Source organism: Capsicum annuum, chromosome 5 (genome assembly GCF_002878395.1).
Source record: "Capsicum annuum cultivar UCD-10X-F1 chromosome 5, UCD10Xv1.1, whole genome shotgun sequence".
NCBI classification, from domain to species: domain Eukaryota; kingdom Viridiplantae; phylum Streptophyta; class Magnoliopsida; order Solanales; family Solanaceae; genus Capsicum; species Capsicum annuum.
Genome location: NC_061115.1, coordinates 31,606,623 through 31,621,650, shown reverse-complemented (window position 1 = coordinate 31,621,650; position 15,028 = coordinate 31,606,623). Strand labels below are relative to the sequence as shown.

General features: G+C 27.9%; 1 protein-coding gene across 1 annotated transcript; it reads right to left on the bottom strand.

Annotated features, from left to right (window-relative positions):
• Nucleotides 1-5,160: 5,160 nt before the first annotated feature.
• On the bottom strand, nt 5,161-6,107 carry LOC107871786. Its single transcript, XM_016718672.1, has 2 exons — nt 5,841-6,107; nt 5,161-5,415 (listed from the first exon to the last, which is right to left on the bottom strand). The coding sequence occupies exons 1-2, from the start codon at nt 6,105-6,107 to the stop codon at nt 5,161-5,163; spliced, it is 522 nt and encodes a 173-aa protein (XP_016574158.1).
• Nucleotides 6,108-15,028: the final 8,921 nt, after the last annotated feature.

Sequence of the window (15,028 nt, the reverse complement as noted above, 5' to 3'; positions counted from 1 at the left end):
CTATTCTTGACTCATGCAGGTGTGTACTGAGAAGGGTGGGACATCCACCAGCAATCCATTGTTTTAGGTAGCAAAACGCAGTTTTAGACTACTTAGCCAAGAAGGGAGCAAAGAGGAAAAGCTTTGGACCCACCACTTTTTTGGCAGTTTCTTCATTGTATGCACAACAATATGTTTGGCCAGACATTCTAGGAACTGACTATACTAGGAAAATCAATCCTTGTACTAATTATCAAAACTCTGATACTCATATTTTTGTACCTGACTAAGTAGTCAGTAGTCTATATTAACTTTACTTTGCATTCCGTAATATATCATACTTACCAAAAAAAAGAATATGTGGGTGAGATATTGGGGGTTTGCTGAGCTGACAAAGAAGAAACTGGTAAGAATGCTCGTTATTTCTTTAATTAGGATTGATCAAGAACATATAGTTTCAGTAAAACTTATTTCTTTAGGATTGATCGAGAGCATACAGTCAATGCAATCAAAAGGGAGGGATTGTCCGATTTTTGAATCATAAACAAAAATTACGGTGAAGTTAAATAAACAATGTGATTCTTTTCACGTATTTTAGAACTTTTAATTTCTTTTCATATATTATAGGACTCAATATTTAATTTTTTTCCTATATATTTATTTTATTAAGATCCTTTCCATATATTTTAGTAGTTCTTATTTTAATAATATAATAATTAAATAAAAAATACGAAAAGACGATTTTGTCTATTGTGGAGAATTTTAGTAAAGGACAAAAAGTTCAAACAATATTTCTAAGACCTTTCACAATTTTAATATAGTATAAATATAAATACAATATAGATATAAATATTTTTTGTGAACTTTATTCTTTAACTATCTACATATTTGTATACTTACTATGTATTTGTGTTGTATTCCGTGTCTCGAGCCGGAGGTCTATCGGAAACAGCCTTTCTACTTCTTTAGAGGTAGAGGTATGGACTGCGTACATCTTACCCTCTCCAGACCTCACTATGTGGGAATACATTGGGTTTGTTGTTGTTTTTGTTGTATTACTTTGTTTATATTAACTAGGGGGGATATGACCCGTGTTAGCATGATCCCAACATGAAGAACATCTTTAATTAGGTTAACTATTGCGACTTATAATATATTTTGTAATTTTCAAATAATATATGTTACAACCTCTATCTCAATTTATGTGGTATTGATACAATTTTGAGATTTAATTAAAAAATTTACATATTTTCTAAATATTTTAAATTATTTATTATTGTGATTTATAGCAATTTTTCTTCTGTCCAATTTATATGGCAGTAATAAAATCTAGAGAGTCAACTAAATTTTTTTATGTCTTTTTAATTATTTTAAGTTGTTAATTATTATGATTTATAAAATGTTATGTAATTTCAAATATATAACAGATTAAAAAGATAAGTAAAATAAATAAATATAAACAAAAATATCTAAGCAAGCAACACAAGCAAACATATCGATCTGTTGTCTGTTTATCATCCTTTATAAGTGAGGTAACAAAATCACAATGCCAATTTAAGTGGCACAATGCTTAGATGACCATAATAATTAGGATATATAGTAAAATTACGATTGAACAGCGAAGCAGACATGTCTTAACTAACTTATACAACTAATTAAAAGTGATCGAACAAAATTACTATAAAAAGTATTTGTGAAAAAATTGAAGTGAGTCTCATAAAAGAAGTCAAGTTAATTTAAAAACTTCAAGAGTTAATCTATCATTTTATGTCTATTTTACCTTTTTTATTAAATATTATTCATTTTTTAATACTTTGATGACTTATAATAATTAATTAAGGTGATATTTTAGTAAAATTACGTTGAAGCAGCTGAAAAAGATATGTCATAAATGTCTTTTTTAATTAAATATATAATTTTTTAATAATATAAATAACTTATAATAATTAATTAGGAGTGATATTTAATAAAATCACAGTTGAAGCAGCTGAAACAGACATGTCATAAATGTCTATTTTACTTTTTTATTAAATATTATTAATTTTTTAATACATGAATAATTTATAATAATTAATTAGGGGTGATATAGTAAAATAATAATTGAAGTAGCTAAAGTAGGAACTTTGAAATAGGGGTGTGCGTCGGTCTGTTAGGTTTGATTTTATGTGTTATTAGTTCGGTTTATCGATTTTTAATTTTTAAATACGTAAAACCAATAACTAACCAATAAAATATTTTCTTATCTTATCGATTTTTAGTTTATCAATTTTTTATCCTTAACGGCATGGTTTTTGATTTAACCAATAAGAAAATACTCATAAAATAGAATTATTAACAACTAGCATAAAAAAAATCTTAGCTACCGCCAAAATCCTGCGCAATGCATTTTAGTTTACTAGAATCTTTAAACTTGAACTGAATGTTGGTTCGGGAAAAAATTGAATCCTAATTGTTGGAAGCTACTAAATACTTCAAGCTTTATAGTACAACAATACTCGTGCTTTATATTGTGCCTTTGTTGCCCTAAATAGGTTAATACTTTGTCAGTCACTGAATTGTGAATAAGTAGTGTGTGTGTGTGTATATATATAATATAAATATTTATATATATAACATAAATAGGGGTAAAACAGTAACTTAGTGTATCTTTATTGGGTTATCGGTTCAACCGATAAGTCAATAATCTAAAATCAAAACCGAACCATCTACCCAATAACTTTTTTTAGATTACCAATAAAAAATTGTTAACCCAATAGCTCAATACCAATAACCCAATAACATTTTTATCAGTTTGATTTATCGGTCGGTTCGATTTTCGCACACCCCTACTTTGAAACCATCTCTTCAATAACTAGATATCGAAGGGCCTGTGTTATATGCTATTTTTTTATCTCAATTTATGTGACACAAATAAAATTTAGATAATTAATTATATTTTTAATATGTTTTTAGATAATTTAAGTTGTTAGCTATTGTAATTTCTAATACTTTTTTGGCATTGTAACTTACTATTTTTAGTTGTTAGCTATTGTAATTTAAAATAATTTTCTTGTCCAAACTTTTGTCGTATTGATAGTCAATTCTATTTTTAATGTAATTTAAGTTTTTAATTATTATAATTTATAATTCTTTTTTCTATTCCAATTTAAGTAACACTGATATAATTTCGAGAGCCAATCAAATATCATGATTGAAGTAGCGAAGCAGAACTATCTTAAATGACTCATATTAACTTATTAAAAGTGATATAGACAAATTACTATAAAAAATAGTTATGAAAATAATTTAACTGGGCCTCATATAAGATGTCAAGTCAATTTAAAACATCAATAGTTAATTTATTATTTTTTAATTTATTTTACCTTTTTTAGTATCTAATATTAATTTTTTTAATAGTTAATGACATATAATAATTAATTAGAGATGAAATAGTAAAATTAGGGTTGAAACAAACATGTCATAAATATTCATTTTACCTTTTTTAATAAATATTATTAATTTTTTAATATGTAAATGATATATAATAATTAAATAGGGTCTATGAAGAGGTGCCTTTTTCTTTGCTTTTCTATGTAGTATATAATACTAGATATTCAGGGGCCTGTGCTAGCATGGACCCAATATATGTTATTTTTTGTTCTCAATCTTTAAGTAACAAGCTATTATAATTTATAATACATTTTTAGCATTGTAATTTACTATTTTAAGCTGTTAGCTATTGTAATTTATAATATTCTTCTTATCTAAACTTTTGTGGCATTGATAGTCAAGTATATCTTTAAAATAATTTTAAGTTTTTAATTATTGTGATTTATAATACTTATTCTTCTATTCCAGTTTAAGTGAAACTGATATAATTTTGAGAGTCAACCAAATATCACGATTAAAAATAGCAAAGCAGTCATGTGTTAAATTACTCATAATAACTAATTAGAAGTGATATATCAAAATTATTAAAAAAAGACTTGTGAATAAAATTTAAGTGGGCCTCATATAAGATGTCAACTTAATTTAAAACATGAAGAGTTAATTTATCATTTTATGCCTATTTTATCTTTTTTAATTAAATATGATTACTTTTTAAGACTTAGATGAATTATAATAATTTATTAGACGTGATATAGCAAAATTACGACTAAAGCAGACATGTCAAAAATGTCCATTTTATTTTTTTAACCAAACATCATTAATTTTTTAATATGTAAGAGTCAATCAAATATCACCATTGACGTAGCGAAGCAGACATGTCTTAAATGACTCATAATAACTAATTAGAAGCGATATAATAAAAGTGCTATAAAAAATACTTGTGAAAAAAATTCAAGTGAGTCTATGTCAAATTAATTTAAAACATCAAGAGTTAATTTATCATTTTATGTCCATTTTTTTAAATTAAATATTATTAATTTTTAATACTTAGATGACCTATAATAATTAATTAGGGGTGATATGGTAAAATTACGATTAAAACAACTGAAGCAGACATGTCATAAATGTTTATTTTAATTTTTTTAATTAAATATTATTAATTTTTTAATACATAAATGATATTTAATAATTAATTAGGGGCGATATAGTAAATTCATGGAGCGAGCAGGCATGTCGTTGAACACATACGGTTGAAACAATTGAAGCAAATATGTCATAAATGTTTATTTTATTTTTTATTAAATGTTATTAATTTTTTAATATATAAATGACATATAATAATTAATTAGGGGTGATATATTAAAATCACGGAGCAAGCAGACACATTGATAAAGAGGTGTGTGCTTTACCGCTCTTCTATATGGTACTAAAATACGTACGGTTGAAACAACTGAAGCAAATATGTCATTAATGTTTATTTTATTTTTTTATGAAATATCATGAATTTCCTAATATATATATATGACACACAATAACTAATTAGGGGTGATGTAGTAAAATCACGGAGCAAGCATGCACGTCAGTGGCGGACCCAGACTTTTCACCAAGTGGGTTCAATATATAAAAAAAATATGCAACAAATGAAACAAAGAAAAGTTTAATTAACTAAAACATATTATTACAATACTATTCTACGAGTTTTCATTTCTTGAAACCTATTCATAATACTTTCATCAGAAACAATATTAATTTTTTTCTACATAAGGCACCATACAACTGCTCATGAAACCATCATCCATTCAATTTCTCAATTCACTCTTGATCAATTTTATTGCCTTTTTCAACTGTAGCAGTGGCAATCGGCAGGAGCAATGGAAACTTTACAAGACGAAACACAAGAGGATAATTAAAGTATTTTTTTTTCTTAACTAGCTCCTCGGAAAGGTCACCAAGTCCTTTTAGATTAAAAAAACTTTCACCAACAATATAAGTCTCTATCTGATTCTTGAGAGTAACCATTATATTTTCACCAAAATCATCAGGATATAATTCAGCCATTCTCAATATCTTGTTTATGTCAAAATTAGAAAATGAGTCAACAGGATTCAAGCAAACAACCCCAATAAGCAAATTTGTTCTCACCTCATTAAAATGATCATTAAGTTCTTGAAGTTGTCAATCAATAATTTTAAAAATTACTTCCACGCAATAGTGATGTAGATAGTATAATCAGCAACTCTTCGTCGAGATATTTCAAAATTAACATAGAACTCATTAAAATTGGGTATCAAAATATCATACCTGACATAAAATTCAGACACACTTTTGATAAGTGGATCCTATCCTTCATTCCGTAAATCTTGCAATCATTTTTTTACCACTTTAACAAGTAGAACAACATTTGTAATATCTTGTTCTTTCTTCTATAAGGATTCATTAATCTCATTTGTGATTGCTAAAATATCTCTCATTAAGTGCAATATGAAAGCAACCTCAAATGTTTGACAAGTTTTGAGATATCCTGTTGCCCTAGCTTTTTCTTCAACAGATTCAGAATCAACAACAATAGTATTAAGGACATCAGTAATAGAACCAAAAATACTAATAAAGTTCTTAAACGATTTATAGTGTGAACCCCAATGAGTATTAGCAGCTCTAGCAAGACCAAGTTCTTGATTCAAGCCCTTACAAGTTTCAATCTCGCCCATATCTAGGGCCTCTTGAAATTTTTTAGCTTGAGCTTGTCGAAGTTCATCCATTCCTTTTAAAAAATCTCCTACTACATTTAATACATTGGAAATCAACACTACAAGTTCTCCAACTTGATGATATTTTTTAGATACATCAACAAGAGTCAACTGAAGTTGATGAGCAAGACAATGAATTGGACGAGCTGATCTACTTTCTTGCTGAATCTAAACTTTAACGCCATTTAGATGCCCTTGCATATTGCTTGCTCCATCATAGCATTGCCCTCATATACAAGATAAACTCAAAGAAGGTTGAGTAAGATAGTTAACAACTGCTTCTTTTAAACATAAAGTACTAGTATCATGAACATGGACAATCCCTATAAATCGTTCCACAACAGATCCCCCACTATCAACATATCGCAAAACAATTGCCATTTGCTCCTTACATGACACATCACAAGATTCATCTACTAGAAATGATAAATAATCACCATTTAGATCCTCCATAATAGCTTTAATTTTTCAAGTTTACATGCAGTGACAATATCCTTTTAAATTTTATGAGAAGTCAATTGATTATTTTTTGGAGCCTTTTTCAACACAATATCTCTAATTCTATCACACCGACTTGCATAACATGAAAGAATTTAAAGACAGTTACCCTTATTCAATGATGATTCATCTTCACGTTGTCTGCAGAATGTCAATCCTTGATTCAAAAGGAGTCTCACCACATCAATTGAAGCTTGTAAATGAATTTTGTATTCAAGCTTGGTTTGATTGAATGGCTTTACAAATGCGGCTTGAATTGATTTTTCTTGTCGTATTAGATCTTCACACTTTTTCTTTGCCTGATTGTGATCACTGTTCGGGCCTCCAACATGCGTATCTAATATTTTTTTTTGTGCCAAATTCCGAATCCTATACTTGAAAATGCTTCACCTCTACCTTGATGAATGTTTTCATCTTGAAATAAATAGTAACATAAACAATAAGCGGCATCTTCAATTTCACTATACACCAATCAATCATGATATATTTTATACCATTTACGATTAAAACGACGTTTTAATCCAGAAATATCTCTTTGAGGAAATTCGCGAACTCGAGGTTGATGAGGACCTCTTTGAATATATGCTCATATAATCTCATCATAATCATTCGGATGATATTCCTAAATAGATTTTCTTTCTTTTGGATCTGTCGGTAAAGAATTCAAGTTTACTCCTTGCTTTTGTTTTTTAGAAAAATGATGATTTTCTTCTAATTGATTCAAGTTCTCTTCCACGCGAGGAGTATTTTGAGTGGGTGAACTTGATTGTGCCAACTTTGACGATACCGGAGCGAAATATCTCTTAATTGAATTTAGAACCTGTATAGCCAAATTAAACGTTTCATTAGAAAAGTAAGAGTTATTGTACGTATTTGAATTTTAAAATTTTGTAAAAACAAGTAACTAAAATTGAAGAGAAAATCAATTGTGATTTTCTTTCATTTTAAGTAGAAAGAATTTTTTTTAAGTTGAGGATAAAGAACAAAGAACAAACTTGATAAATTTCTTGATTGATGTGACATTGATTCTTTTTTTTTTCTTGGAGGCTATAGGGTTTTTAAATTTTCTTTATGTTGTAGGCAATGAGGAATAAGGTGAATAAAGGATTGGAGAATTAGCATATTTTTAGGAAGAAAAGTTGAAAAGTAAAACTTTTTTTTACCCAAAAAGGTGTAGGTTGCTGCTTAAAAGTTTTTTAAAAGGACTGCTTAAAAGTTCTATAAAATGGACTGTTGCAACGCAGGTTCGAACTTGTGACGAGGGCATCCGGATTTGAACCTGCTTCCACTGGGCTAGCGGCTTAAGTTGTTAAAGCTGGGTTCAAATTTTAATATATACTATTATTAAAAGGACTTCTTAAAAGTTTTATAAAATGGACTGCTGCAATCCAGGGTCGAACCTGTGATGTGGGCGTTCGAATTTGAATCCGCTTCCACTGAGCTAGCGGCTTAACATGTTCAAAGTGGGTTCAAATTTAAATATATACCGTTATACTTATAAGGACTTATTATATATACAAGTATATGCGGTATAATTATTTGACGAAGTGGGTTCATATGAACCCACTTGAACCATGGTGGATCCGCCCTTGTGCACGTCGACAGTCTCAATTTATGTGACATAAATAAAATTTAGATAATCAATTATATTTTTAATATGTTTTTAAATATTTTAAGCTATTAGTTATTGTAATTTATAATACTTTTTTAGCATTGTAATTTACTATTTTAAGTTGTTAGCTATTCTAATTTATAATACTCTTCTTGCCTAACCTTTTGTGGCATTGATAGTTAATTATATTTTAAAAATAATTTAAGTTTTTAATTATTATGATTTATAAAACTGTTTCTTCTATTCCAATTTAAGTAACACTAATATAATTTTGAGAGTCAAACAAATTACACAATTGAAGTAGTGAAACAAACATGTCTTAAATGACTCATAATAACTAATTGGAAGTGATATAGCAAAATTTTTATAAAAAATACTTAAGAAAAAAATTTAAGTAGACCTTGTATAAGTTGTTAAGTTAATCTAAGTAAAAATTACCTATTTAACAACATGTTTACTGGTATTTACCAAAAATCCCAACTATTTTCTAAATTTTAGAAAATCGCAACTTTTAGCCTTTAATGATACATATAACTTATTTTAGATACATCCTACAGATACATGTAATAATTAAAATAATTAGCATATTTTAAGGAATGTAACGACTAACTAAAATTAATATAGAATACATCCTACAGATACATGTAATAATTAAAATAATTGGCATATTTTAAGGAATGTAACGGCTAACTAGAATTAATATAGCAATTAACCTAACTAATTATGATAAAAATTCAATAAAATCCCATGAAAAAAGGTATTTTGCTTCTTATTCCAACTTTTTAAACATATTCTCTTCCATAATTAGTTTTCAAACTATTTGTATGAATTTCTTTCTAGATTTTGTTATAGCTTTAGCTACCAACTCTTCTGCCATTCTAAATTCTTGAGTTACTCTGCTGTCGTTGGTGGTTGATGATGGAGTTTGTAGTAAAGTTTTCGACTGCTCTGCCGGCGCCGACGATTGGCCTATTAGGGTTTCATTTTTCATAGAGTTTGGAGCTTGTTCTTTTATGAAATTTTTCCTAGTTATAATTCTAATTGTTTTACTCCTTTGTCGTTGTTCGATATGAAGGGGAACAAGATCATTACAGATTGCAAAGATAGTGAAGTTAAAGTTGGGTAAATCTACAAGGACAGGTGTACTCTAATTTTAATGGCAAAATATGCCATTGAACATTCCTTCAATTTCTATATGAAAAGATCGGACTAGAAAAGATATGTATCTTGTTTAACGTATCAAAAGTAGTTAATTATCTCTTGTTTAATAGATTATGTATCTAACATAAAATTGATTATTGTTTTACATAACACTTTTGTACTTATGTTAAGTTGGTCGAGATGCATATTTTACCACACATGATACATTTCTCATGCTCTTGTATCTATGGTAATCTGATTGTGTATAAATATGTATCTCGTGATGTTTTAGTTTTAGTGATATAAACATACTACAAATTATGCAGTGTATGTATCTATCATTAATTTTGTGTACGATGGTGCAGTGTATGTATCTCTCATTATTTTTTTTCAGTACGTTAAAATACATCTTATTTTTTATAATGGATTATGAGTTTTTTTTGTATGATTGCAGTTATGTTCTAAAATGTCGTTTCAGAGGATTGTATATAGATATTTAAGGCATCGTGTCAGCGGGGGCGTGACCTCTTTAAGTGGATATAGTAATATTGGTTGGAGACTATGTTACTGAAATCTCAAAAACTGATGTCTCGGTCTTGCTGGATCCTTCAAACATACACGCACCATTTTTAAAGAGTCCGAGCAACATAAATTGGACGTGATTCAGCTGAAAGGAGAAGAAAAAAGTTGTTTTTGCCTTTTACTTGAATTCTATTTGAAATTCAAGGAAGCATTGTTCTGTTCTATAGTATGAAAAAACTCACTTAGAATTATAAGATGTCAAAGTAGTAGATGATTTCTATATTGATCCGTTCAAGCTTTGGTGGATAGAGTTATCTGGTATCTGTATTGTTGGTAAATAGCAACTATCCCATGGAATATTCATAGTGTGTGCAAATTGGCTCGAACACTATTTTCGAGTACAATACTATTTTCTTTTGTTCTTCTTTTTAGTTTTTTCAAGTCCATCATATTGTATATTCTCAATCTTCCTTTAAATTCAAAGAAGCATTGTTCTATGATATACCTTGAAAAGACTTACTAAGGATCATAAGTTGTCAGAATCTGTATCTTTTTTTTTCTATTCTACAAACTTTACTACTAAAGAATTTTAATTTCTAATGAATCTTGAGTTTTCCTGCTTAGCACTTTTCCAACATTATTTTTATTTTACCTCTTGAGTATAGTACTTTTATAAAGTGATACTTGACAATTTGCATAAGTTAGTCAAAGCAGAAACCTATTCTTATCAATGTGCATTGAAAATTCTGGATCCGTTTTTGGTCATCTTAGAAACTAAAGTAGTTTGTTTTTTGAACAGAGTGATAGTTCATATATAAATATTTTCAATAAACATACATGAAGGTCATACACCTCAATTCAAACAGAATTTATGTCAGTAGAATATGTTAATGAAAAACTTGTGCATTTCCTCGACATATTCAATAAATCTTTGACTGTTTTCAATACAATAATTTGATTTAATACAAAGTGTCACAGAGCTATAGATCCTTGGTGACATTAGTGGATGAAACTTCATCATTACATATGAGGCAAACCTGCAAAGAAAAATATAAAGAAGTATGAACATCAAGAAAATATATATAGGCAATAACAAAAGATACATACATCTACAATAACACAATACCAGAGATAGAAATGCTTAAATTGTATCTATTGTTTTACAAAATATGTATCTTTGATATAAATAATAACTGAATCCGAAAAATAAAATAATGCGAGATACATATAACATACCCCTCATACACAATATGTATTTTTAAGCTTACTAACATGTATCTTTTGTATGCTGATTTCACTAAAACTTAAAAACAAGAGTTACATATAAAACTTAAACAGATAACAAGAGATACAAGATATAGAAAAAAGTATTACGTATGTCTAAATATGTATCTAAGCCTAAAATTATCCAAATTTGAAAAAACAAGAGATACATAAATCTACAATAGCACAAAATCAAATATACAAAAAACTTAAAATGTATCTGTTGTTTTACATAATATGTATCTTTGGAATAAATAATTGAATCAAAATAAAAAATAGTATGAGATACGTACAAAACAACCTCGTACACAATATATATCTTTAAGCCTACTAACATGTATATTTGATATGCCTATTTCACTAAAACTTTAAAAGCAATAGATACCTATAAAAACAAAATCGAGAACAAGAGATACGAGAAATATTGAACCCAACACTTGTCCAACGCATTCAAGTGTCGTAGCTATGTTATGTATGAACCTACAAATTAATAAAGAAATTAATAAAGTAGAAAATATCAATCATAAAAACACGCATGGACATGACTCAAAAATCTAATAGAAATTTAAGAGTTAAGTAACAAAAGACACATATCAATCATTGGGGAAAAAAACTTACAAAAAGCTCACAGAGAGGGCTTTGAAGCCAATATACCGAGGAACAAGACAATATAAACACTAGGTTTTGGATAATAATTTTGAGAAAAAATTTAACACGTCCAATAATTTTGAGAAAAAATTCAACACGGTCCCTTATTTTTTTTTTTCAATAGAATCATCAGATAAGATTGGAAGAAACAGTGCCAAATTATTGCTTTGTGAAAAAAATCGTAAGATAAGATTGAAAGAAATTGAATATGATTTTAGGGGGGGAAATTTACGTTGATTCAAATTTTGAATTAGAGAAAAAAATGGGATTGAAACTGCCGCTGAAATAATGACGTAGAATGAGAAGGAAAAAATTCTTAATTTGGTAAAGTAAGCCGTAGGATGAGGGGGTCTTTAACATATATCTCAACTTTTAGTAAAAGTAGTAAATGTTGGGATATTTGTACTATTCATAAAGTGGAGGAATTTTTAGTAGTTTTGTAACTTAAATTGTTCTTTTAGGTAATTTTTTCTTAATTCAAAATATCAAAGCTTAATTTATCATTTTATGTCTATTTTATCTTTTTTTATTAAATACTAGTCTATGAAAACGTGCGTTGCATGTTTATTTTAGATTTAGAATATTAAATTATTTGTCTTAAAATATTGATCAAAGTTCATGTACTTTGACATCGTAAAGCAAAATAGTGACAACTAAAAGGAAATAGAGAGAGTACTTGATATTGATTGTTGCAATATATTTTCGAACGCATTGTTGTATTCTTTATCCTACCTTTATAGTAGCCTTATCTTGCACCTTACCTTTATTGCAGATTTTAAATTATTGATGTGTTGTTGCAATATATTTCCGGATACGTTGTTTTAGTTTTTACCCTACCTTTATAGTAGCCTTATCTTGCATCTTACCTTTATTGTAGCTCTCAAATTATTGAAGTGTTACATTTTGTAAAGACGAAATATCTGATAAGATCATATATAAAATTAAATTGATAGAAATTATACGTCAATAATTAGTGTTTCTATGAAGCTTGAAATTTGATTTGAAATTTTAGCACAAACTTAAACCGTAGGCAAGCGTATGCCCTTAGGTAAAAATGATAAATTACTTTGTAATGCATGGCGGCTCCAATAATAATACATCAATTGACAACCAATATATACAAGTAAGTTATAGATAATGATAGATACATAATAAGACATATCGTGCACATGCACCCATTCTAATTGATTGATGGAACATCTTTTATGTTAACCTTAAAGAGATTTGTTTTTATGGTTGTGCAACGTGCATCCATGCCCGGTTCAAGATTTCTTTGTAACCATCTTTTGCTCTTCCTTGACCCGTTTTCAATTTTTCTTCTTCTAAATTTTTATTCATATTTTCTATGTTTCTCTGTTTTATTAGGTGTTTTACTTTTCAAGTTCAACAGGCAAATTGATTATACACTTTTATTGCTTTCTTTTTCCTTTTTTTTTTTTTTTTGTCATTATTATTTATTCTTGCCCTATAACTTGTATATATTATTTCTCCTCTTAATTTTGAATCTTTGACAGCAAAAACTAATATAATTCAATACTAATTTTTTTTTATTTCTATTTTCAAATAGGTCTAAGATGGCATTCAATAATTTTGCAAATCATAATAAAATAATTGATGGAGAATCTTAGTAACTCACTTGGTTAGCTATTTGAACTCTCGCCTTCTTGATGAGGGTTTGATATTTCACCTTGTAATTTTCTTCACAATTAATTCTGACATATCTTTTTTGAGTTAGCGCCATTCTTCCTAATGACAATCCCACAAGACCAACATCTATGCCAATTGTAGTTGTTGCAGGTACACTAAAGTTTGTTGGAGCTGGATTGCACTGCGATGGACTATGATAACTCGAGACCTACTCTGAGGTCCTGCTGCTTAGAAATCATCATAGGTACAATTTTGTGGAATCATACCATATCAAATAATATTTTAAAAACATGAAATTAGAAAAACCTCATCCAAAAACTAAGCAATTGCAATTATGATATCTTATCAACTAATCAACTACAACCATACATTGAGGCCATAATCAAAATCATATGCAAGGCACTACAATGAGCAAGACTAAAAAGAAAGAATAGCTTTCATTATGTACTAAACCTATTTTTTACTAAAAACGTCTCAAGTAACAATTGACTATCAAGAATATATGATAAGTTAATATTGTAAACTAATAATAAAAAAATAAAACTTCTCAATTAGTCAATCATAGATACTATCAAGATTTCACAACAAAGTACTCAATTAGCAATCGTCTATTAAAACGATATTATAAATTTATTATTATAAATTTTAAGGACATATTAAAATCATAAAAAGAAAAGAAAATTCATGTAATAATTAAAAAACTCAAATCACCTGAGGATGATACTTATTGTATGTGAAAATAGTCGATAGAACACCAACAAAGACATTAATCATAGATATTATTAAGCACATAACACATCAGGTACTTACCCAAAACTCAATAAATTAGTGCTAAAATTATCCTATGATTATTATTGTACAAAACAAAAGAAATACACATACCTAGATCTAAAACCCCAATAAAATCTGAGCACAATCATCAACGAGTGAATATTTCGTGACATGCCAATTACATAAATTTCAAAGAAAGTTGTATCCTGTTGTACATGTTATAAGAGTCCAACTATAGTCCTCTTTTCACCATATATTTAGAGTAGAATTTAATGAATTTTAGAATATTTTTTATATAAGGTAAAATTCTATTTGTTTTAAAAGTGTTAAATATAATAAACTTTTATTCTATAATTAATTTTAAGGTCAGAAAATAGACAATTTTTTATTGAAGAAAATAGTAAAAATATGTCATAGGGAGTATATTAGAAGAATAATTAAATAAATAGTTAAAAAATGTCCTAAATAAAAGGAAGTTTGTTATGAAATATAAAGTAAATACAAGAAAAATACAGAAACAAGAGAAAATGGTTATTATTTCTCTTTAGGGATGAATTACAATAAAGGAAAATCCTTGATTTATAGGAGAAAACTAACCTTGGGGTTTGTAACTTTTCCATAAATAAACATACACAATATATGGTAAAGTTGGTATTCACTATATATGGTAAAGTAGACATTCACTACATATGTTACATTTATAACATTCCCCCTTGAATGTCTAATTGATAGATAATGCGTCTCGTTAAAATCTTACTAGAAAAAACCCAATAAAAAAAAAATCTAGTGAAGGAAAAAAAGTACACATCTCTAACAATACACATATAAGTTG

Excerpts from the sequence above, each read along its gene's own strand:
- LOC107871786 (XM_016718672.1), bottom strand. The coding sequence starts at position 6,107 with ATGGATGAACTTCGACAAGCTCAAGCTAAAAAATTTCAAGAGGCCCTA. Across the intron at positions 5,416-5,840 it reads AAACTTGTCAAACATTTGAG|ATATTGAGAATGGCTGAATT; the intron begins GTTGCTTTCATA and ends GACATAAACAAG.